The sequence below is a fragment of the Girardinichthys multiradiatus genome, chromosome 22, assembly GCF_021462225.1.
Source record: "Girardinichthys multiradiatus isolate DD_20200921_A chromosome 22, DD_fGirMul_XY1, whole genome shotgun sequence".
Lineage (NCBI taxonomy): Eukaryota > Metazoa > Chordata > Actinopteri > Cyprinodontiformes > Goodeidae > Girardinichthys > Girardinichthys multiradiatus.
In genome coordinates this window covers 37,014,320-37,040,146 of record NC_061814.1, presented here as the reverse complement: position 1 = coordinate 37,040,146, position 25,827 = coordinate 37,014,320, and the positions used below count along the sequence as shown (strand labels likewise).

The 25,827-nt window shown below is 43.1% G+C and overlaps 1 protein-coding gene across 12 annotated transcripts in view; it reads left to right on the top strand.

The window, feature by feature from the left end:
• LOC124858842 (regulating synaptic membrane exocytosis protein 1-like) overlaps positions 1-25,150 on the top strand; it is a 123,303-nt gene extending 98,153 nt beyond the window's left edge. For 10 of the 12 annotated variants that reach the window (XM_047351103.1, XM_047351106.1, XM_047351108.1 and 7 more), the window contains 10 exons: positions 5,797-5,906; positions 7,934-8,052; positions 11,893-12,053; positions 12,130-12,338; positions 15,973-16,005; positions 17,830-17,995; positions 21,198-21,310; positions 21,469-21,570; positions 21,676-21,815; positions 22,796-25,150. In XM_047351103.1, coding sequence (XP_047207059.1) covers positions 5,797-5,906; positions 7,934-8,052; positions 11,893-12,053; positions 12,130-12,338; positions 15,973-16,005; positions 17,830-17,995; positions 21,198-21,310; positions 21,469-21,570; positions 21,676-21,815; positions 22,796-23,011 — 1,369 coding nt within the window. In that variant the 3' untranslated portion in view covers positions 23,012-25,150. Of the gene's footprint in view, positions 1-2,611; positions 2,669-2,917; positions 2,984-5,796; positions 5,907-7,933; positions 8,053-11,892; positions 12,054-12,129; positions 12,339-15,972; positions 16,006-17,829; positions 17,996-21,197; positions 21,311-21,468; positions 21,571-21,675; positions 21,816-22,795 lie in introns of all 12 variants that reach the window. The other 2 variants (XM_047351115.1, XM_047351109.1) reach the window with 2 other exon arrangements.
• The last annotated feature ends 677 nt before the right edge of the window (positions 25,151-25,827 follow it).

Sequence of the window (25,827 nt, the reverse complement as noted above, 5' to 3'; positions counted from 1 at the left end):
CTGGAGAGTAGTAGGAGAATGTAGCAGAGTGAGGGAAAGAGGTTACGTCCTCCATCAGCCTAAACGTTTAGCAGCATAGCTACAGAGATAGCTTAGGAGAACTTAAGCTACTCAAACTATAAGCGTTATGAAGAATGAAAGTTTCAACCCTAGTCTTAAAAGTCACTCCTGGACAGGATATTTCTAATTTGCATTTGTACTAACCTGTCCTTTCGTAATCATTCAGACATAAAAAAACTTTGTGGATGTTCAAAGGTTCCAGTGCATAGGTGCAATTCTTGATGGTTTTTTTTCAGCAATAAAACATTGAGCTGGGCCTAGAATACACTTTGCATGCTATACACAGGAAAATGGGCAGTGATTTTAAAAATTAGCCACCAAAAATTACGCAGACAAACACTATGACCTGAAGGCATCCACAGAGGCCATCACACATCTTGTTGGAAGAAGTAAGGTGCAAACGTAACCCCCTGCACCAAGTACTGCTAATGCAGTCTAATACACGAGCCGTCCTCTTTATATGGTGATCATCACTCACTGTTTTGACTGACTGTCCGCTCTGGCAACAGCCCGATAGCCCCATCGGTCCTCTGGTGATATCACCACCTCTGGTGCCCATTCTAGATGCATTTTCATATCCTTTACTGCTCTATGTTACATTCAGATCATGTTCTTTCACCTGGGGCCTTAACTCTTTTTTTTTTTTATCAATGAGTGGGTTTATACCTAACTTAATGAGTATGAGATGAGCAGATGGGTAGATTTGTCTTGCTGGACTAACTTTGTCTACTTTGTTTCTCTAAACAAAGAAAGTGATCAGCGAGCTGCCAGGTCAATAAATTATTCTCAATACATTAAAATGTCATCAAACGGTTAATTAATTTCTGTCATTTATTTCAAAAAGTGAAACATATGTAGTATGCAGATTTATTACATGCAGAGTGACATGCTAAGAGTGACGAAGTGTTTCTTTATTTTTTGATGATTATGGCTTACAACTATTAAAAATCCAAAGTTTGGTTTCTCAGAAAATGTGACTGTTGTATAAGACCAAAGAATTGTTGGCCTTCTGTAAATTATGTCCATGTACTGTACAGTTTATGCATTCAATCCTCGGTTTGGACTACTTTTGCATGAATAATGCATCAATGTGGCATGGCACTGAGATAAGCCCGTGGCTCTGCTGAGGTTTAAATAAGCCCAGTCTGCTTTAATACCGGCGTTTAACTCGTCTGTGTTGTTGGGCCTGGTGTCTTTCATCTTCCTCTCGACAATATGACAGATTCTCTGTGGGGTTTAGGTCAGGCAGGTTTGCTGGTCAATCCAGGGCAGTGATACCATGGTCATTAAAGCAGGTACAAGTAGGCCAAGGCCAAGTAAGATGCTTCTAACGTCTCTGGTTCAGGAGTGGTTAATACAAGAAATGCAACAGTTGTGGCCCCTTGTTCTGGAGATGTCTGCGTGTGGTGGCTCTTAAAGCACTAACTCCAGCTGCAGTCCACATCTTGTGAATCTCCTTAAACTCCTGAATGGACTTTGCTTCCTAATCCTATTGAGGCTGCTGAGCACCCTTTTCTACCACATGTTGTCATTCCACTCAACTTCCCAATAATATGCATGGATACAACACTTTAACAGCCATCTTTTTTTAGAAATGACCTTTTGTGGCTGACCCTGATTGTGGAAGGTGTCGATGACTGTCTGCTGTACAACTGTCAAATCAGGAGTCTTATCCTTGAGTATGTAGCCCATGAAATGGCCATAACATAAATAATTATTTTGGATCGCTTTATCCAGTATTACATTTTTCAGACATACAAAATCTGTCTTTAATTATAACCCATAATCAAAATGAACATAAATAAACACCTGAAATATATCACTCTGCGTATAGTGAATCTATATATCAGTTTCACTTTTTTCATTGAATTACTAGAATAAATTCTCTTTTTATTGCTAGTCTAATTTCTTGAAATGCACTTATTTTTTGCAAAAATATCAAGCTGTTTTGAAGCATTTTAATGAATGATCATTTCCTCAGAAGTCAGGTGCAGTGATGCTGTTGAAAATACAAGATAAAATTGCAAGCTATTCTAGTCACTTTTAACCTCTTTGGACATGTCATGCCTTCCCAGGCGCAGACAAGCTCTAATCTTTCTTTTTGTTAGAAAGTGCTGCTTGCGTTTTGTGAAGGTTTGTTTGTGTAGACTAATGTGCCAGTGGTGTTTAGCAGTTTATACTTTGATGTGTAGAAGCAGCAAAGGCCTTTGGTTATGATTATTGTCATTTTTGTTTTCTCTTAACTTCCTCTCTTTGCTTCATGACTTTCCGTGCGAGGTTTGTGTCGCTTTAATCTTGGAGTTGTTGGAACTGGCTGCGTTGTGTGCTTCCTGCTGCGTTTGCTTCTTATGTCCACTTTTTCAGTTCTGGGAATTTGCAGCTTCTGTGTTCTCGCCTCCTCTCAGTCTTTGGGAAGTGTTACTGTTTCTTTGTTTTTTTCCAAGCCCTTGTGCTCAGAGATGATGTGACATTCATATCATAAGTGTGGTTGTGTTTTTTGTGTGTGGTGGCACGTACATCATCCTTGTCGTCTTCATGTCCATGAATGAAGAATATGGATGCTACTTCCCTCTCAAGAGACTTTAATTCACCTCAGTACAAAGAAGAGGTACTCACACACTGATGTGCACACACACACATACACACGCGCTTAGATAAAACATAAATGTGTGACACTCTTTATTCCTCCCACCAATCCATCACCACATGCCTCTGTTTCCATGTTATAAATATAGAAGACCACTGACAGCCTGGAAGGAATGGAGATCTTTTAAATCTTTCTCTCATCCACACATCCATCCGTTCATGTTTTTATTCTGTTTTGTGTTGTTCCCTTTGCCCGTCGGCCATTCCCCAGGCAGCCTCGGACCCTGGAAACCCCTGAATGTCAGACTCTTGGCAGGAAGCAGTCTGACAGCATCAGGTAAGACATGTACTGTGGACTCAGCACATGTCGGAAATGCTCAGAGAAAGGCCGACCTCACCTCTCCTCTAGTACCAGACGCCAGTTCGGAAAAAGCAACTTCTTAAGGTTGCTGGGAGAGTTATTACTAAGTTTTTGTATTCAAAGTTCAAATGTAGTTTCTGTATTGCTGGTGTGTTTAATTAGTAGTTCAATTCAACCCAGGGTATTTATCTTATATATATATATATATATATATATATATATATATATATTATTTATATATATATATATATATATATATATATATATATATATATATATATTATTCAAGGCACTTTACAAAAAGAAAAGTCAATTAAATCCAATTATACAGACAAAGTCAACTGCATAAATTTCAATTTGATCCTAGTTATCAAACAATGCAGTCAAATTTAGTTTTTTATTTGAGTTAGTTAAAACTTTTCCATCTAAGGAAACTCAGCCGATGGCATTAAGTCACCGACTTGCAGCATTCACTCCTCCAAAGCGACAGTGAACAGTCTTAAACTGAGTCATTGACCATTCAATTCAAAGATACTTTATTGATCCCCGAGGGGAAATTAGAATCCCAGCAATCCCTCATACAGAGCATGCATGTAGCGACAGCAGAAAAGAAAACTCCTTTAGTATATTACTGTTATGGGATAAATTAGGAACACCCATATAGATTCCATAAGATCCCATTAGGATGGAAAGGAACAGGCATGTTGTGCCAAGAAAATGTATTGAAAAACAAATAGCCTGCAATTGTGACCTTCTCTATAAAACGAGAAGATCTGGCAGTTTGCTAACCTGAAACAGATTTGTGTGTGTTAACTTAATGACAAGGTGGAACATATCAGCAATGACTTTAAAGAGGCAACTGTTGTCTGGGATGCGATAAAACGCCATTTCCAAACTATCTGAACACATTGTTCGACAAGGAAAGATCATTCACAAGTGGAAAACATTTAAGAAAGCAGCCAAGTGGACTTCACAGCATATTTGGCCCTGAGTCAGACTATTCATTGCTGGAGGAACTGTAGAAGAAAGCAGAAGCTTCATATCCAGCTCCAGGCCTCGTTACCGTGTTAGAGAAAATGCTTTGGCAAGAATAATTGAAGGAGAACGCCTTTCTCTCTAAAAATAATATTGGGCCCTTGAACAGATGTAAAACCCAAGTAGAGATGTTGGGCTGTAAGGCACAGCACCATTTTTGGAGAAAACCCAACACAGGACATGAGTATAACTGTCAAGCACGGTGTTGGATGGATGGTTGGGCTTGTTTTAAAGCCACCGGATCTTGGCACAATGCAGTCATTGAGTCGACCATGAACTCCTCCTTAAACAAAAGTATTCTGGAGTCAAATATGAGGCCAAGTGAGGAACAGCTAAAGCTTGGCCCAAACCGGATCATCAACAGTACAATAAGCCCAAACACAGTCGCAAATCTGCAACAGAATCTCTGAAAAAGAAAAGAATAAATGTGTTGCTGTGTTTAAGTCAAGACCTAAACCTGATTGAAATGCTATGTTAGGACCTTAAAGGAGCTGGGCAAACATTAATGTCTGCAAAACTCAGTGAACTAAAGGAATGTCTCACACGAGAGTGGGCCAAATTTCCTCCATGACTGTTAGAGACTGACCAAGTCAAACAAAGAAAGCTGCTGAATCACAGGGTGCTGTATCTTAATTTTTCCAGGGATGATACTGACAGTCATGGAAACCTCTTTCCTATTATGCAAAGTATTATAGTGTTGTGGTAAGGGGAGGGGGGGAGTAAAAGAGTTTGTCATAGTGTAATAGGTAAATTTATTTCCTCACAATGGACAGATACCAGACTGAAATTTTGTGAAAAGCTGCTAAAATCTCCAAGTTGTGTAAGAAAGTATAGAGAGCAATATGTTTTTGAGTTTTCATGTAGTGTTTGGAGCATTGATAATAAAGCACTTTCTTAAATCTTTGTGCTTAAAAGTAAAAATAAAAACTGGAACTTTAAAATATGGCATTCAGGGACCTGATTTAAAGTTTGACCTGTTATTCACCACCTATTTTTGTTCATTTCAATAAAACTTGAATCTTTTATTGCTCGTTCTAAGTGTTTCCATTAAATCTTAATTCTGGTGCGGGGGTCATTACATAAAAAAAGTCATTATAGAAGACCAAAGCTTTTTAATGTAAACTCTTGAAAAATATTTGTTTCTTTTTTATTCTCTGTTCCATTTTGGCTTTGCACACTGCTGCTTAACCGTAACAGGGGTTGTATGCTCCAGCTCCGGTTTGTATGATTGTGCACCGCTGAATGACCATGGAGTCTGTACGCCACAGTGAACGCTACGTTGTGGCCCTGCTGGCCCTCTATAAGGGGAGACAGAGCTGTCTGAAAGAGAACCGGTCTGAAATTTCCCAGTGAGAGGGTGGATGCTGCTGGTGCTGTTTTTGGTTCTTGTTTGTGTGTCTGGTTTTGTCAGTGTTACTGGTGTTTTTTCTCCACTGCTCTTTTGGACAACAGAAATGCCCTCAACCCCTGAACAAGCTTCACTTTTTTCATTGTAAAGATGGTGGTGTTGATAAAATAGTGTTTTTCCTGTAGCTATATTCTTGTCTTTTTTATCTATTACCTGAAGTTGCTCTGTTGGGATTTTTTGGTCTTGTTTTCTGCTTAACAGTTCTGCTAATCCTCCAGCCAGTCTCCATAACTTTTCTAAAACTTTCCCTCCTCTTTATTTTCCCCTCTATCATCCTTGCCTGTATTCACTCTTCTACTCTTCCCTTTTCTCTCTGTCTGCTGTGGCTCGTGTTATTTTGTGTTAGGGGCCATCTGCACAGTGGTGCATCTCTTTCCTCAGCGGCGGCGGCCTCGGCAGCACGCAGAGTGAGGCAGCTCCCACAGCTTCCACCCCAGAGCAGCTCCGTAGAACAAGGTATGAAGAAGGATGGGCCGCACACAATTTCTTTCATAGTTATAGTAGAAATTAGACACTTTTGGGTTATTCATTCACCCTCAGCAAAGTTATCCAAGGCCAAAACTGAGAGGTATCATTCTTTATATGAACAGAGTATAAAATAAAAGCAGACAGTGTTTGTTTCAGCTAATTTGGCCCTAATATCGGCCAAAATAAAAGGCGAGATAGAACTGAATAGCTAAATTAGCTAATTGATAGTTTCTTTGTAAGTATGTATAAGATAATTGAGTTTTGTAGTGGCTAGTTAATATCTGCAACATATGAATATGTTCATTTTGTATTGTGTAAGATTTTAATGTTTCAGATTGCTTTAGATTTGTATGTGGATTACAACAATATTCAGAGTACTTACTGTATTTATAAATCATTCAATAAGCAGTTTTGACTAATATGAGAATAGTATAGACTATATGAGACCCTTGACCTTTGTCACATTTTGTCGATTTACAACCTCAAACCTCAGTGGGAATTTATGTGAAAAATCAACCTAAAGCAGTGCATTATAGGAAAATGATATGTGGTTTTCACATAAAAATCTAAAAGGGTATGCATTTTCATTCATCCACCCTTTACTCTGACACCCCCTAAATAAAGTCCGGTGCAACCAGTTGCCTTCAGAAGTCACCTAATTAGTGTACAGAGTCCACCTGTTTGTAGTTTAATTTGTTTTCTTGCAGCATTGCCCTATATGTAGCTCCATCTGGCTTCCCATCAACGTTCACCAGCTTCTATGTCCTTGATGAAGAAAACCATAACAATGCTGCCACCACCCTACCAATGTTTTATCATTGGTATGGTTTGCTCACAGTGATAGGGCAGAAAACTAACACTGCAAATGTATTTTTTTTCATGTCAGCTTATTTTGATCTCATCTGATCCAAGCACCTTCTTCCACATATTTACTGTGTCCACAACATGGCTTGTGGCAAACTTTAAATGGGAGGATTTTCTTGCCTTGCTTCCATAAAGGCCTCTTCAGCTTCCCCAAAATCACTATATTCTATGATTAATCCTCTCCCTGTGCCTGTCAGTGTAGATGGACAGCCATGTTCTGGTAGATTTGCAGTTCTGCAATAGTCTATTTTCAGATGATGGTTTGAACAGTGCTCTGTGAGATTATTACCTAACACTGCTGTAAACATCTCCACAGCTTTATCCCCAACCTATCTGCTGTGTTTCTAGGTCTTCATGTTGTCGTCTAATATTCTCTAACAAACCCCTGAGGCCTTCACAGAACAGATGGATTTATACCGGGCTTAAATTATACATAGGTGCACTTAATTGGAGTTGATTGGTTGTACGGGATTCTGTTAGTGGGCATCAGAGTAGAAGGGGGCCTCTTGGCACACCTGACCTACACAGTACAGAGCTGCTGTACATCATTATGTGCGTGTCACCTGTTTTTACACAAATACATTGCTATCGCAAAACAGAGTTTGTGGTTATCAACTATAATGCCAGAGTACATTTGGAAATGTATGGTGTTTCAATGGAAAAACAAGCAATGAAAAATGCTCTGTGCTGGAAATGTGCAACATAAACATTGAGAGAAACGGTATATATACGGTACTGACAATGAGTCCTCCTAATGTTACCTAGAAGAACTGAACCGCAGCATTATAAGAAACCCTGATACAAATAGGGCTGCTAAACGTGTATAAACCCTTGTTAAGAACAAAAAAGGAGGGCACAGAGTACTGCAGAAACCTGTGAAAATTTCACCCATTTGGAGTTGGATCTTAATTCCTGCATTTAAACTCTGCATTTCTTTTTAAAAAACAAGTTTTATCATAATTTTATTATATTTCTAAAAGGTTAAGAAGTGAAAGAAAATAACTCCCACTGAATTATTGTTCAGCCTCCATGAGAAGGGTCTTGTTAGCTGGGTCTGCCCAGACTGTTTGATGATTGTCTCCACAGAGCTTCCGCTGAGCTGTATAATTAAATGGAAGTTAATCACTTCTTTGTATTTTCTGCACATACAGCCCTGGTAGCAGAGGAGCGTGTTCGTCAGCTCCAGATGAGGGTTCATTCTAACCGGATTTCAACTGCCACCACCTCCAGCCAGCAGGACCTGGACCGAGCAGTCAAGAACAAACGAGAGGTCAGCAACAAATGTTGTGTCTTGCTCCACCACAGGTCTAGTGAAAATAATCTCTTATTCCACACAGCTAGCATCCCGAGGTCCTAAAATTTTGAGAGGCGAGGTGGGAACTATAAATACAAACCCATCAGAATATTAATATTTGTGAATAAAAGCCTTGGATCTGAATATATATATACAGGGGTTGGACAATGAAACTGAAACACCTGTCATTTTAGTGTGGGAGGTTTCATGGCTAAATTGGACCAGCCTGGTAGCCAGTCTTCATTGATTGCACATTGCACCAGTAAGAGCAGAGTGTGAAGGTTCAATTAGCAGGGTAAGAGCACAATTTTGCTCAAAATATTTAAATGCACACAACATTATGGGTGACATACCAGAGTTCAAAACAAATTGTTGGTGCACGTCTTGCTGGTGCATCTGTGACCAAGACAGCAAGTCTTTGTGATGTATCAAAAGCCACAGTATCCAGGGTAATGTCAGCATACCACCAAGAAGGACGAACCACATCCAACAGGACTAACTGTGGACGCAAGAGGAAGCTGTCTGAAAGGGATGTTCAGACAGCTTCCTGTCTGAACATCCCGGATTGTATCCAAAAAACATAAAACCATGGCTGCCCAAATCATGGCAGAATTAAATGTGCACCTCAACTCTCCTGTTTCCACCAGAACTGTCCGTCGGGATCTCCACAGGGTCAATATACACGGCCGGGCTGCTATAGCCAAACCTTTGGTCACTCATGCCAATGTCAAACGTCAGTTTCAATGGTGCAAGGAGAGCAAATCTTGGGCTGTGGACAATGTGAAATATGTATTGTTCTCTAATGAGTCCACCTTTACTGTTTTACCCACATCCGGGAGAGTTACGGTGTGGAGAAGCCCCAAAGAAGCGTACCACCCAGACTGTTGCATGCCCAGAGTGAAGCATGGGGGTGGATCAGTGATGGTTTGGGCTGCCATATCATGGCATTCCCTTGGCCCAATACTTGTGCTAGATGGGCGCGTCACTGCCAAGGACTACCAAACCATTCTTGAGGACCATGTGCATCCAATGGTTCAAACATTGTATCCTGAAGGCGGTGTTGTGTATCAGGATGACAATGCACCAATACACACAGCAAGACTGGTGAAAGATTGGTTTGATGAACATGAAAGTGAAGTTGAACATCTCCCATGGCCTGCACAGTCACCAGATCTAAATATTATTCAGCCACTTTGGGGTATTTTGGAGGAATGAGTCAAAAAATGTTTTCCTCCACCAGTATCACGTAGTGACCTGGCCACTATCCTGCAAGAAGAATGGCTTAAAATCCCTCTGAGCACCGTGCAGGACTTGTATATGTCATTCCCAAGATGAATTGATGCTGCATTGGCCGCAAAAGGAGGCCCTACACCATACTAATAAATTATTGTGGTCTAAAACCAGGTGTTTCAGTTTCATTGTCCAACCCCTGTATATATATTGCATTTTTTCTTGCTACAGCAACGGCCAAGGAGTTGATAGAAGTGTAGAGGCGCTTTGTTCCAGAGCCATCAAAGAGGAATGTGCAATGCAGGAAAAAATGCATAGCTTCTGTGTTCAGCCCAAACAAAGTTTATTCAGTTTTCCTTTCATTTTGAAGCACAGTCGGTGGACCAATTTCTTTTAATGGCAATTCTAGAGACAGAGATGCAAAACTTGTTTTCACATACAGATTTGAAAGATAAAAATAGGCTGATCAAACAACTTCTTGCATTCAGAGGTTCATTCAGAGGACTTTAAACAATGTTAATATATATACAATCAGCCTTATATCTTGCCATAAATTAATATGATCTATAAGTAAAGGTTTAGCTTTTATTGCAGTTTTATTTTGTCTCCCTGGAGCTTAAGGGGCTTATGGCCTAATTTGAGTTTTTACATCAAACTGAAAACTGATAGGAAAAAGAGTTTTTAACTGCCTTCGAGTCCATCAACTTCCCACATCAGAACCACAATAAAACTGCACTTTTTTCTTCGTATCCAACTCGGTTTCCTGAGTGATCTGAAGTGGGGAACCTCCAGACATTTAAACCCCGTACTAGAACTGACATCCAGTCTCAGAGTAACCGGTACAACATAGTTTAATGGTATTTAATAATGCTGCAATGTTATGGTACAGTACAGACCAAAGGTTTGGACACACCTTCTCATTCAAAGAGTTTTCTTTATTTTCATGACTATGAATATTGTAGCTTCATACTGAAGGCATCAAAACTATGAATTAACACATGTGGAATTATATATTAAACAAAAAAGTGTGAAACAACTGAAGATATGTCTTATATTCTAGGTTCTTCAAAGTAGCCACCTTTTGCTTTGATTACTGCTCCGCACACTCTTGGCATTCTGTTGATGAGCTTCAAGAGGTAGTCACCTGAAATGGTTTTCCAACAATCTTGAAGGAGTTCCCAGAGATGCTTAGCACTTGTTGGCTCTTTTGCCTTCACTCTGCGGTCCAGCTCACCCCAAACCATCTCGATTGGGTTCAGGTCCGGTGACTGTGGAGGCCAGGTCATCTGGCGCAGCACCCCATCACTCTCCTTCTTGGTCAAATAGCCCTTACACAGCCTGGAGGTGTGTTTGGGGTCATTGTCCTGTTGAAAAATAAATGATGGTCCAACTAAACGCAAACCGGATGGAATAGCATGCCGCTGCAAGATGCTGTGGTAGCCATGCTGGTTCAGTATGCCTTCAATTTTGAATAAATCCCCAACAGTGTCACCAGCAAAGCGCCGCCACACCATCACACCTCCTCCTCCATGCTTCACGGTGGGAACCAGGCATGTAGAGTCCATCCGTTTACCTCTTCTGCGCCGCACAAAGACACAGTGGTTGGTACCAAAGATCTCAAACTTGGACTCATCAAACCAAAGCACAGATTTCCACTGGTCTAATGTCCATTCCTTGTGTTCTTTAGCCCAAACAAGTCTCTTCTGCTTGTTGCCTGTCCTCAGCAGTGGTTTCCTAGCAGCTATTTTACCATGAAGGCCTGATTCACACAGTCTCCTCTTAACGGTTGTTCTAGAGATGTGTCTGCTGCTAGAATTCTGTGTGGCATTGACCTGTTCTCTAAGCTGAGCTGCTGTTAACCTGCGATTTCTGAGGCTGGTGACTCGGATGAACTTATCGTCCACAGCAGAGGTTACTCTTGGTCTTCCTTTCCTGGGGCGGTCTTCATGTGAGCCAGTTTCTTTGTAGTGCTTGATGGTTTTTGTGACTGCACTTGGGGACACTTTCAAAGTTTTCCCAATTGTTCGGACTGACTGACCTTCATTTTTTAAAGTAATGATGGCCACTTGTTTTTCTTTACTCAGCTGCTTTTTTCTTGCCATAATACAAATTCTAACAGTCTATTCAGTAGGACTATCATCTGTGTACTGTATCCACCTCCTGCACAACACAACTGATAGTCCCAACCCCATTTATATGGCTTGAAATCCCACTTATTAAACCTCACAAGGCACACCTGTGAAGTGAAAACCATTTCAGGTGACTACCTCTTGAAGCTCATCAACAGAATGCCAAGAGTGTGCGGAGCAGTAATCAAAGTAAAAGGTGGCTACTTTGAAGAACCTAGAATATGAGACATATTTTCAGTTGTTTCACACTTTTTTGTTCAGCATATAATTCCACATGTGTTAATTCATAGTTTTGATGCCTTCAGTGTGAAGCTACAATATTCATAGTCATGAAAATAAAGACAACTCTTTGAATGAGGTGTGTCCAAGCTTTTGGTCTGTACTGTACCTACAATTGTGAAACTGTACTAAATGCTGCAGTTTTACATTATTAACCTGAAATATTTTTGTCTTGTAGCTCTATAAGGACCAGAGGAGGAGCAGTGAAAATGTATCCCATAAGTCCTCAGACAGTGATGTCAGTGACGTGTCAGCCATCTCTCGAACCAGCAGTGCCTCTCGCATCAGTAGCACCAGCTACATGTCCATCCAGTCAGAAAGACCCCGAGGACGCTTCAGGTACACATACACACAGTCATACATGGCCTTTCTGCGATAAATAAAGCACTAATGTGTCTGAAATGTTGATCATTAGTCGAGCTGTACGCGTATCGGGCCGCCACATGCGCACCAGCGTGAGCGGGGAGATCTATGGCATGGAACACGCCGATGGCAGCCAGTCAGACACGGCCCTCGGGAGTCTGGGGAGCGGGATCAAGAAGCGGCGGTCAAGTCTCAGCCAACGGGTCGTTGCCATTCTACCGTCGAGACGGAGCCGGAGTACTTCACAGCTCAGCCAGACAGGTCAGAGCGGGGAAAAAAGAAATGGAGATTCTGGAAATGATGGTTTTCCAGTCTGAAATTTACATCCACTTATCATGAACATGAAATCCATATGAATATTTAATGATTTATTTGATCCTCTATTTTCAGGTGTAAATGATTTTGCAACATACATCTATTGTAATTAAAAAACAAGAATTGGCTGCCCAAGTTTAGACTCGTACTCGTACTCGTCGTCTTCCGCTTATCCGGGACCGGGTCGCGGGGGCAGCAGACTCAGCAGAGACGCCCAGACGTCCCTCTCTCCAGACACCTCCTCCAGCTCCTCCAGGGGGAGCCCAAGGCATTCCCTGGCCAGCCGAGAGACATAGTCCCTCCAGCGTGTCCTGGGCCATCCCCTGGGCCTCCTCCAAGTGGGACGTGCCTGGAACACCTCCCGAGGAAGGCGTCCAGGAGGCATCCGGTATAGATGCCCGAGCCACCTCAACTGGCTCCTCTCGATGTGGAGGAGCAGCGGCTCTACTCCGAGCCCCTCCCGGATGGCCGAGCTCCTCACCCTATCTCTAAGGGAGTGCCCGGCCACCCTACGGAGGAAGCTCATTTCAGCCGCTTGTATCCGGGATCTCGTTCTTTCGGTCATGACCCAAAGTTCATGGCCATGACCCAAAGTTCATGGCCATGAGGGTGGGAACGTAGACCGACCGGTAAATTGAGAGCTTTGCTTTTCGGCTCAGCTCTCTCTTCACCACAACGGACCGGCACAGTGCCCCCATTACTGTGGCAGCCGCACCGATCCGTCTGTCGATCTCCCGCTCCATTCTTCCCTCACTCGTGAACAAGACCCCGAGATACTTAAACTCCTCCACTTGAGGCAGGAACTCCCCTACAACCTGAAGAGGACAAGCCACCCTTTTCCGGTCGAGTACCATGGCCTCGGACTTAGAGGAGCTGATCCTCATCCCAGCCGCTTCACTCTCGGCTGCGAACCGCCACAGTGCATGCTGTAGGTCTTGGCTAGAGGGGGCCAGCAGGACCACGTCATCTGCAAAAAGAAGAGACGAAATCCACTGGTCCCCAAACCAGACCCCATCCGGCCCTTGGCTGTGTCTAGAAATCCTGTCCATAAAAGTTATGAACAGGACCGGTGACAAAGAGCAGCCCTGCCGGAGTCCAACATGCACCGGGAACAGGTCCGACTTAGTGCCGGCAATGCTCAGGGCGGATCTCATCCACCCACAAAGCCTTGCCACCGCAGAGCTTTTTAACCACCTCTGTGACTTCAGCCTGGGTGATGAAAGAGTCTAACCCCGAGTCCCCAGCCTCTGTTTCCACCATGGAATGCGTGATGGCAGGATTGAGGAGATCCTCGAAGTACTCCTTCCACCGCCCGATAATGTCCTCAGTCGAGGTCAGCAGTCTCCCACCCCCACTATAAACAGTGTTGGCGAAGCACTGCTTCCCCCTCCTGAGGCGCCGGACGGTTTGCCAGAATCGCTTCGAGGCCAACCGGTAGTCCTTCTCCATGGCCTCACCGAACTCCTCCCAGGCCGGAGTTTTTGCCTCTGCCACAGCCCGGGCCGCAGCACGCTTGGCCTCACGGTACCCGTCAGCTGCCTCAGGAGTCCCACAAGCCATCCACAGCCGATAGGACTCCTTCTTCAGCTTGACAGCATCCCTTACTGCCGGTGTCCACCACCGGGTTCTGGGATTGCCGCCGCGACAGGCACCACAGACCTTACGGCCGCAGCTACGGGCAGCAGCATCGACAATAGATGCGGAGACTATGTCTCCAACATCCACCAGGATCTGGTCAAAGCTCTCCCGGAGGTGGGAGTTGAATACATCCTTGGCCGAGGGCTCCGCCAGACATTCCCAGCAGACCCTCACTACGCTTTTGGGTCTGCCAAGTCTGTCCGGCTTTCTCCTCCTCCAGCGGATCCAACTCACCACCAGGTGGTGATCAGTGGACAGCTCAGCCCCTCTCTTCACCCGAGTGTCCAAAACATGCGGCCGAAGGTCTGATGATACGACAACAAAGTCGATCATCGACCTTCTGCCTAGGGGGTCCTGGTGCACTGATGGACACCCTTATGTTTGAACATGGTGTTCGTTATGGACAATTTATGACTAGCACAGAAGTCCAATTACAAAACACCACTCGGATTCAGATCGGGGAGGCCATTCCTCCCGATCACGCCTCTCCAGGTGTCACTGTCGTTCCCCACGTGGGCGTTGAAGTCCCCCAGCAGAATAATGGAGTCCCCGGGAGGGGCACTATCCAGCACCCCCGACAGGGACGCCAAGAAGGCCGGGTACTCTGCACTACCACTCAGTCCGTAGGCTGAAATGATAGTCAGAGACCTCTCCCCAACCCGAAGGCGCAGGGATACGACCCTCTCATCCACTGGGGTAAACCCCAACACGGCTGAGCTGGGGGGGCAACAAGCAAACCCACACCAGAACCACCGCCTCTCCCCGTGGGCCACTCCAGAGTAGAAGAGAGTCCAACCCCTCTCAAGAAGATGGGTTCCAGAGGCCACGCTGTGCGTGGAGGCGAGCCCGACTATTTCTAGTTGATATCTCTCGACCTCCTGCACAAGCTCAGGCTCCTTCCCCCCCCCAGCGAGGTGACATCCACGTCCCTAGAGCCAGCCTAAGCATCCGGGGATCGGGCCGCTGAGGTCTCCACTTTCGTCCGCCACCCAATCCTCTTTGCACCGGTCCCTCACGGTTCCCCCTGCAGGTGGTGGGCCCACTGGGGGATGGCCTCGCGTCTCTCGTTCGGGCTTGGCCCGGCTGGGTCCCGCGAGGAGCAACCCGGCCACCAGGCGCTCTCCGACGAGTCCCGACCCCAGGCCTGGCTCCAGGGTGGGACCCCGGCTCCGCCGTACCGGGCGACGTCACGTGCCTCGATATTTTGGTCCTCATGAGGGATTCTTGAACCACTCTTTGTCTGACCCATCACCTAGAGCCTGTCTGCCATGGGAGACCCTACCAGGGGCATTTAGGCCCCAGACAACATAGCCTCTAGGATCATTTGAGCACTCAAACCCCTCCACCACGTTAAGGTGGCGGTTCAAGGAGGGGGCCCAAGTTTAGATTTACAGCAAATCTGCTCAAATCTGCACAGGGTCAAAATTACAGAAGCAAGCTCAAAATGTACAGGCACATATACTGTGTTACTGAAGGTTGTAAAAGTCATTCAGGGTTCTCAGACAAACTTGTGCAACCGATTCTTGAAGTTGTTGTACAATCGTTGAACCCTGGTAAAAAGAACATTTCAAATAAATCACTGAAAAACAAATATTTATATGACATTAATACCCATAATGAGCACATGTAAACTTTGGAGTGCAGCTGTAGTTAGCTGCAGGGAAACGACCTATTTTTACATATAATGGATTTTATTGTTCTGCAAGAAACCAATCAGAGACTGTGGTCTTCAGCAATCAACTTCACAAAATGACAGGGGTCCAGTTTAAGGGCAAGTTTTAAAAAATAAAAGTGATAACCGCTCGTTTCTGGTCAATGAGTGTCTGTGAAGCATTGTGTTTGAGTACAATGAAGGGTAATGACAATGCTGACTGAATCATAAGGACACCAAACTGTGAAAGTGTTGTTGTTTATTGCTCTTGTTGTTGTTCTGTTATTTCAGAGGCAGCGGGTAAGGCGGTGGACAGACAGAAAGGTAAAGCAAAAGGAAGGAGGTCCATCACTGCAGATACAGCAGGCAGAAAGTTTAGAAAACAAGTAGTAGTTTAGATGGGATGATGCTTATGGACACTTGGTGTCTATAAGATCATCATAAATACAGCATGGTGCACTGCAGTGGACATTTAGAAAATTATACAGTTTTCCGGAGATATCCTGGTAATAGGGTTTTATTTTTTGACAAAGTATTATAAACCTCACAGAAACAGATAAACAACAACAAATGTAAAAAGTCATAGAAAGGAGCCCCTGCAGAAGCTGATGTGTAGTTAGAAAGGACTCCTCAACCCTTCCTGGTCTCTGTCTCAGGCACGCTCCCCACCCTGCTGTCATATCTCTGTTCCGTTCCCCACTGCCTTTTAAAAATATTCACACTCTGTGAACTTCAGTGTGTTTTATTGAGATGTTATGTGGAAGACACAACTCAAAATAGTCCATAATTGTCAAGTGGAAGGCGTGTATCTGCGTTCACCCCCCTTTCTTTTTATATCCCTAAAAAAACAACCCAACTAAATGCAATGAAGCAGCCAAATGGGCCCATGGTAACACTGGAGGAGCTGCAGAGATACTCAGCTCCGGGGATAGAATCTGTTGACTGGACCACAATTAGTCTTGCACTCCACAAATCTGGCTTATTTTGGAAGAGTGACAAGAAAAATAGCCATGAGAAGTCCTGTTTGCTACAAGCCATGTAGGGGACATATCTGTCCTCTGTCCTCTGGTCAGATGAGTCATAGATTCAAGCTTTTGGCCTCATGCAAAACACTGTGTTGCAGAAAAATAGCACTGCACATCACCCTAAACACACCATACTTATTGTGAAACATGGTGGTAGCAGCATCATGTCGTGGGAATGCCTTTCTTCAGCAGAAACAGGGAAGCAGGTCAGAGTTGAAGGGAAGCTGGACTGAGCTATAAAAAGGAAGTCGCTCCTGGAAGAAAACCTGTTGGAGGCTGTGAAAGACTTTAGACTGGAGCAGAAGTTCACTTTTATTACGACCATAAACATATAGCCAGAGCACGCCACCCCACATTTTCATTTGTAAAGAATTTAGAAACAATGTGTAATTTTTCTTCCACTTCATAATAATGCACTACTTTGTTCTGGTTCAGCGCATAAAAATCAAAAATGTACGTATGTAATTAAGGTCACAGGGTGTCAATACCTTTGCAAGGTTGTGTACAAGAAGTCTGGCTGAGTCAATTCGATCTGACCTTCTTATTTTTACATCCGAATCCCAACTAAACTGAGAGACCTAAAAACAACAGTCTTTTAAAAAAGACTTGAGATTTTTGTTAACAGTTGGATTTTGACCATCTTGATTTCTTCCACTCGTTTATTTTGTTTACAACCTTGCTAAACATTCATATGGAATGACTGAGCCCCTGCTTTGTTTTTTTTCTCTCCGTTCATTTACCTCATCAATTAAATTAATCATCAAATGGTTGTTTGACTGAACAAAAAGCAGTGAGCCGATCTAAAGTTTTCCTTTCTTTTCCATTAATGTGTGTTAAGATGTTGGTGAGGTCACAAGGGGATATCTTTTTGCATGGGCCGGCCGGCCTAAAGATAAACCTCAGCCTCAAGTTATCAGGCTTTTTCAAATACATTTCTGCTATAACTTTTATAAGAAAAAGACTCCGTTTGAGCTTTTAATGTCTAAACCTCGTTGTTCTTTTGCTGACTGAAAACCGGGTTTGGTTTGATGTTGGCCGGACGTGGCCAGAGGCCTGATAACTGATGCGGTTCTTGGTTTAATAACGCCCCTGGATTAACAGCCTTTCTCTGTGTTTGCCACAGAGGCACCGACGGGGAAGAAGGTCAGTAAGGCGGGCAGCAGCACCATCCAAAGGAGTGTGGAGACGGGGATGGCGGTGGAGTTTCCACGAGGAGGATCAGCCATGAACCGCCAAGCCAGCAGAGAGTCCACTGATGGCAGCATGAACAGCTACAGCTCTGAGGGGAAGTATGTACACAAGTAGAAAAAACATTATAGTACAGAGGGATGAAATGAATCATCTGGCTTACAGGTCCTTCTCAAAATATTAGCATATTGTGATAAAGTTCATTATTTTCCATAATGTCATGATGAAAATTTAACATTCATATATTTTAGATTCATTGCACACTAACTGAAATATTTCAGGTCTTTTATTGTCTTAATACGGATGATTTTGGCATACAGCTCAAGAAAACCCAAAATTCCTATCTCACAAAATTAGCATATCATTAAAAGGGTCTCTAAATGAGCTATGAACCTAATCATCTGAATCAACGAGTTAACTCTAAACACCTGCAAAAGATTCCTGAGGCCTTTAAAACTCCCAGCCTGGTTCATCACTCAAAATTCCAATCATGGATCAGAAAGAAATTTCTGAACGAATAGGCTGTTCCCAGAGTGCTGTATCAAGGCACCTCAGTGGGAAGTCTGTGGGAAGGAAAACGTGTGGCAGAAAACGCTGCACATCGAGAAGAGGTGACCGGACCCTGAGGAAGATTGTGGAGAAGGGCCGATTCCAGACCTTGGGGGACCTGCGGAAGCAGTGGACTGAGTCTGGAGTAGAAACATCCAGAGCCACCGTGCACAGGCGTGTGCAGGAAATGGGCTACAGGTGCCACATTCCCCAGGTCAAGCCACTTTTGAACCAGAAACAGCGGCAGAAGCGCCTGACCTGGGCTACAGAGAAGCAGCACTGGACTGTTGCTCAGTGGTCCAAAGTACTTTTTTCGGATGAAAGCAAATTCTGCATGTCATTCAGAAATCAAGGTGCCAGAGTCTGGAGGAAGACTGGGGAGAAGGAAATGCCAAAATGCCAGAAGTCCGGTGTCAAGTACCCACAGTCAGTGATGGTCTGGGGTACCGTGTCAGCTGCTGGTGTTGGTCCACTGTGTTTTATCAAGGGCAGGGTCAATGCAGCTAGCTATCAGGAGATTTTGGAGCACTTCATGCCTCCATCTGCTGAAAAGCTTTATGGAGATTAAGATTTCATTTTTCAGCACGACCTGGCACCTGCTCACAGTGCCAAAACCACTGGTAAATAGTTTACTGACCATGGTATCACTGTGCTCAATTGGCCTGCCAACTCTCCTGACCTGAACCCCATAGAGAATCTGTGGGATATTGTGAAGAGAACGTTGAGAGACTCAAGACCCAACACTCTGGATGAGCTAAAGGCTGCTATCGAAGCATCCTGGGCCTCCATAAGACCTCAGCAGTGCCACAGGTTGATTGCCTCCATGCCACGCCGCATTGAAGCAGTCATTTCTGCAAAAGGATTCCCGACCAAGTATTGAGTGCATAACTGTACATGATTATTTGAAGGTTGACGTTTTTTGTCTTAAAAACACTTTTCTTTTATTGGTCGGATGAAATATGCTAATTTTGTGAGATAGGAATTTTGGGTTTTCATGAGCTGTATGCCAAAATCATCCGTATTAAGACAATAAAATACCTGAAATATTTCAGTTAGTGTGCAATGAATCTAAAAAATATGAATGTTAAATTTTCGTCATTACATTATGGAAAATAATTAACTTTATCACAATATGCTAATATTTTGAGAAGGTCCTGTATGTCACAACAAGAGCTCAGGTCCAAGTTTTAGTCTCCATAACTGGAAGGTGTGAAGTGAGGCAGCTCTACTTTCTTATAGCGTTCTTCACACTCTGGAAAAGTCTGAGATTATTGAAAATACTGAAATCAAGTTCTGTACTTTTCCAGACCTTTTCTACACAATGTGGAAAAGCAAGGAATTTGCTTTCAGTATTGGTATGGAAAATAAATTAAGACTGTGGAAAATTGTTTGTCTTTCCAGACCTTCCCTCCTTGCTTCTTTTAATTGTTTTGGATTGTTCCTTTCTTTTCTTCCTTATGTCAGTTTTCCTTCCTTGCCTTTCATTCCTTTCTTCTTTCCTTGTCATTCCTTCCCTCCTTCCTGGCTCCCTCCTCCCTTCAATTTTCTATCCTGTTGTCTTTATAAACTTCATTCTGTCCTTCTGTTCTTCTGTCTTTCCTATTTTGTTTTCTTCTTTCCCCCATTCTCCCTGCTTCCCTGACCGTCCCTCTGTCCTCCTTTCTTCCACACTTTCTTCCTTTTGTCCTTCCTGTTGTCCTTCCCTGGATCCTTGTTTCCTGTTGTGCTGAAATCTTTGAACACTGTAACTTAGGAACCCTGTTTCTTTATTCATTGATAATTTAGTTCCAGACTCTTAACAGTTTTAAGAGTTTCAACAATAGCTGCATTAGCACTTTGAGATTTTCTTCTGACTTAAATATATTAATCAAATGTGTTGCATAACTGCATTGTGAAAGAAGGAAGAGCTGCAACAGAACTGCGGTTTTCTGAGTTTGGCTGCAGTGAAACTAAGAGCTTCCTTTTTCTATGTATTTTTAAATCCGGGCACAAACACAAAATATGCATGAAAAAATCTGTTAAACTTTAAACCACTACCAACATGTTAGTATCAATTATTTGAATGACACTTTGACTTGGCTTTAAGAGGAATCAAGCAGCTGTGTTGTGTTTCATCTACTGCTTTGTGACATCCTGTTTAGCAAACTGGAGACATTAAAGTTTTAGACATTAGAAATTAGTGATCCGTTAATATTTGATTCACGCAAGCTACACCTCGACCGCACTCTTTCTGAAGCCACCTGGCATAATTCTGGCTGGATGATTGACCACTCTTCCTGGCAGAATTGGTAGTGTCTATTTAAGTTGTCTGGTTTACTGACAGGGACTGGGAACATCAGCGCTATGGGAAGATCATTTTATGTTAGCCTGCTTTACCTATTCCAAAACTCTAAATATTTTACAGTAATTACAACTGCTCACCCCCCAGAGGAGAGATCTATGTACATATAAAACTAAAAACAAAAAAAGGGTAGCATTAAAATATATAAACAACAACTCCATGTATACACAGAACCAGACATTTGATAGAATATTGCATTTACATCTAAGAAAGTTATGACTTCTTCCAGCTGGTGCCAGTCTCAGTGGAGCTACATATATCACCATGACCCAGAGCTGGAGAACATTAGATAAACCCAAAACCTTCTTTAATGTGTGTTTGGGGTCATTGTCCTTTTATAACACCTTGTAACACCATAACATGTCTTGTTTGACAGTTGGGGTTGGTGGATAAATTCTGTTTGCATGTTTCAGTTTGATCTTCTCAGGGATGCGCTTGGGAGCCGACAGCCAGTTCAGTGACTTCCTGGATGGATTAGGTCCCGGTCAGCTGGTTGGCCGGCAAACACTGGCAACGCCTGCAATGGGTGAGTCACTGGTTCTGCAGGCTGGCTGTAGCGTAAAACTTCTGCACTTTGATCTTCAAGCTGCTTGTCGACACAGCTTTGGGTAGATTGTAACATGTTTTAGCATTTCCTAAAGCAGTTATTGAACATGTCTGTCCATGCCTGCAACACCTCAACAGGTGACGTTCAGATCGGGTTGATGGATAAGAAAGGCCAGCTGGAGGTAGAGGTGATCAGGGCCCGAGGCCTTACCCCCAAACCAGGCTCCAAATCCCTCCCAGGTAACACGGTCTCATTCAGATTCAGATATGATCTTATGCAGAACATTCCTGCTCTTTTCTTCTTCTTCCTCACTTCTTTAACTTTTTTTGCACCATGCTGCCCAGCTCCATATGTCAAGGTTTACCTGCTGGACAACGGAACATGTAAAGCCAAAAAGAAAACCAAGATTGCTCGCAAGACCCTGGAGCCGCTCTACCAGCAGCACTTGCTCTTTGAAGAAAGTCCTCAGGGCAAGGTGCTTCAGGTAACACTCAACAATTTTCCGTGTTGACATGAAAGTTTTCATAGATTTCAAAAACCTCACAACCTGACCTCTTTTTTTCTCCAAACTCTCTGATTCTCAACAATATTAAGTTTAAATGAAGATTTTTTACATTACTTTTTATGTAGCTAATGCCAGTAATACATTTAGCACTTTTACAGCAGAAGACAGCGCTTTGTAAAACTATTCATACCTCGAACTTTTTCACATTTTCTTGCTTTACAACTACAAACATCAGTGTATTTTATTAGAATTTTATGAGATATACCAGCACAAAGTAGTTCATAATTATTGAACTGAAAGGAAAATAATGCATGCTTTTTTTTTTACAAATTAAAAACATGACAAGTGTGGCATACATTTGTTTTTAGCCGTCTTTATTCTGATACCCCTAGGTAAAATTATGGATTATGGGTGAGTGAAGCAGCTTTTTGGTTAGCTTCGCCTACCACTAGTAAACAGAGTCCACCAGTGTGTAATTCTATCTCTATCTATAAACCCATATGGTCTGTGAAAGCCTCAGAGGTTCCTTACAGAACACTGAGCACAGAGGTTGACCTTCCATCAGGTCAACGATCCTAAACACAAAGCCAGTCTTACAATGGAATGGTTTAGATCAAAGCATTTTTATGTGTTAGAATGGTCCAGTCAAAGTCCCGACCTAAATCCAATTGAGCATCTGTTGCAAGACTAATAAATGGTTTACAGAGATGCTCCCCATCCAGCCTGGCAATTTTGCAAAAAGAATGGGCAAAACTTTGGACAAAATATCCTTTTCCTTCCAGTTTACAGTTATGCACTACTTTGCTCTATTGCAACAAGAGTTTGTGGTTGTAAATGAGAGAAAATACAACTGTTGAGTGTTAGACACTGTTTCATATGTTAAGTGACCTTTATTAGCTTCACACTAACAACAGTCTAGTTGATTGATTCAATCTGTCTGTTAAATTATCTTTGTCTAGGTGATAGTGTGGGGCGACTACGGACGATTGGACCACAAATGTTTCATGGGTGTAGCACAGATCCTGCTGGAGGAGCTGGACCTCTCAAGCACGGTGATTGGCTGGTACAAACTGTTTCCACCGTCCTCACTGGTGGACCCTACGTTAGCTCCCCTCACGCGGCTGGCGTCTCAGACGTCGCTGAACTCAGGACCACCACCCGGCGTTCGGTCCTAGTGACCAAATGGCAAACGCTCACCCCAAAACAGCCCTGACATGATCAGATAATGGACCACAGCTACTGGACCACACCTGAGCAGAGGGTGCAGACACAGCCTGAGGACGCCAACGAGGAGATGCCCTCGGGGAATCAATGAGAAACCAGATGGAGAGCCAGGGAAAAAGAGAGAGAGAGAAAGGAGAGAGGGAGAGACAGAACTAGCCAATCAAAGCTTAGCTGGAGTCTGACAATCACGTCTCACATCTTCCCTTTTCCTCCTCCTCCTAACATCTTTTATTTTTAACGTCTTTGCCTTCTTTGCATTGTCTTTGAGCTGCAGCTGTGGAGCCTTCTGACCAACTTTCTTCACTTGTCTGTATCTTTTCTTTCACTTCTCCCTAATTTTAAGCACCTATAGAAGTGCTGCCCTGCAGCCAATCAGAGCAGGGCTTTCTCCTCAGTTTCAATCGAAGTAACTCCAAACTGTTGGAGCTTCATGCAACTATTAGCAAAGGTTGGCCATTGTCTCTGCAGATGTTAATTTGGAAATTGTATCATTCATGAGGACTAGGGCCAGTAGTTTGACATAGAGTGGAATCTTTAGGGAAAGGCAGGACATTGCCATTTGTATCCATATTGTTAAAAATGAAAGGAAGCACAAGAAGAAAAGCTTGACTCAGACAGAATAATAGAAAGGTTTCTGTCTAGAAGAGAAGACCGTGGCCAAATAAATCATCAACTTTCATTTCCGATCATCATCCTTGTTTTGGTTTAACCTGTAGTTCAGATTGGTACCACAAGGTGCAGACTCCCTCTGTATATTTGTACGTTTGGTTTTCGAGCGGTGCCGAACAAAAAGGTCACATTTGCTCGAACTGGCCTTCGCCCATCTAACCCAACCCTCCTCCCTCCTTACCCCCCGCCCCCTGCTGGAGGGAGCAGCATGACTCGGGGACGCCCCGCCCGGCCCCAAGCTGCATGCGCATTTCTTTCGTTTCCGTACGTTACGTTTTTTCCGTTTTCGTTCTTTACCTTTTTTGTAAAGTTGAAAGACGAGACTAAAACTAAACGAAGCAATTCTCAAAAAACAAAAGCAGAAAAAAAACTAGACTATGTGTGTTAGTTCCACATACTTTTAGGCCAGCTTGTATGTTGCATGTTCTTGTACAGTTTGCTCGTACTGAATATGAATACAGAGAAAAGCCAAGCCATCCCCGCCCCTGACAGGAGTGGACCAGTAAACGCAGCGAGGTAGGGGGGGATCAGCTGAACTCAGGCCATGCCTATCGCGCTGGGTCAAAATATCTACACGAGACAGTCTCCAGGAAAATTGTCTTTGTTGAGATTGTTTCCTCAAACTTGATGAACAACAGTGCTGTTCTGTAGTACTGAGCATTCTTGAGCCCTTCTAGGCGTCTTAACTGTAGTTTCAGACAGTCGGGGCTAAAGGCAGAGATATAGAATGTGTGTATAACACTAAATGTATATGAAGTATCATTATGAGTTTGACAGAAATTATAAAGATATAGCTATATGAATATAAAAGAGTGTATTTGACTGTACACTTCCTCAGCCCACATACAAACACTCACACACACACACACACACATAGCTTGTACATACTAATCAGAACAAGCGGCTTGGACTGAGGATCAGAACAAATCAAACATCGCAGACACACACAAACATTCCCTGGTCTTGCTTCTGGTGCTTATGCCGCTGAGCGGCGCCGAGCCACAAAGGGGCGGTAGATAGGCCTTTAGTTTGGACCCAGTTGCAGGAAATAAAAGGAATAAGAAAAAAGCAGACCCAATTATAACTTCCCTCTTCTTAAATCATCTCCTTCTCTGTTTTCTGACTATGGTTTGGACTGAACTTCTGAAACCAATGAGAAATCTAGTTTTGCAGACATATTTTGCAGATGTTTTCATTCATCCTTGGCGGTTTGGCCGACTGCCCTTTCCTTTGTCAGTATTACTTCCGGAATACTGATTGTTTACAGCTCATGGTTCCCAAAACACGATTCTTGACGAAAGACAAAGTATTCACTGCAACAGTTCTTGTTTGTATAACAGATGTGGCTCTACTGATGTGTATGTTTTATATTCAAGAGTTCATTTTTATTATTTACAAATAAAAGACTGTGTGGAAGAAGAGAGTGGCCTTTTCTAATGACTGGGGTCTCAAGTTATTGGGAAGCAGCTGCCAGCAGAGACACATTTACATGTTATCAGGTTGATTTTGTTACATTCTCACATGTTTTTATTTTCATAGTTTCTTTAGTTATAAATCTCTGGTAACGCCTTAAAAAAAAATTTTTTTTCATTGCAACATTTTACAGGATTGGAGCATGCGGACAGAGGGATCTTTGACCATCTCTAGATTGTAATGGGTCTTCTCTTATACCCTCTTAGGTTCGGATCACCCAGCAGATTTTCTTATGGATTTTGGTCTGTGGAGTTAGATGGTCATGAAAATAGTTTGATTTTATATATAATGAACCATTTCTGGGTTGATTTAATCATATATTATCCTGTTGAAAAACTCATTTAGGTACAATTTTTGTTTCTCTGGAAGCGACCACCAGACTTTTATTTAAAATGTGTTGGTATTTCAAAGTTCATGATATCACGGTTTCCAGGTCCCTTGGAAGCTAAACAGGCCCACAGCATCACAGATCCTCCACCGTCCTCAACTGTGGGCAGGAGCTGCTTTTCCACGTATTCATTCCTTTGTTTTAAGACAAACCCTCCAGATGTGTTCAATCTTATTTCCATCTGACCAAAAACACAGTTTTCCCAGTAGAGTTTAGGGACCTTCACATGTTTACATG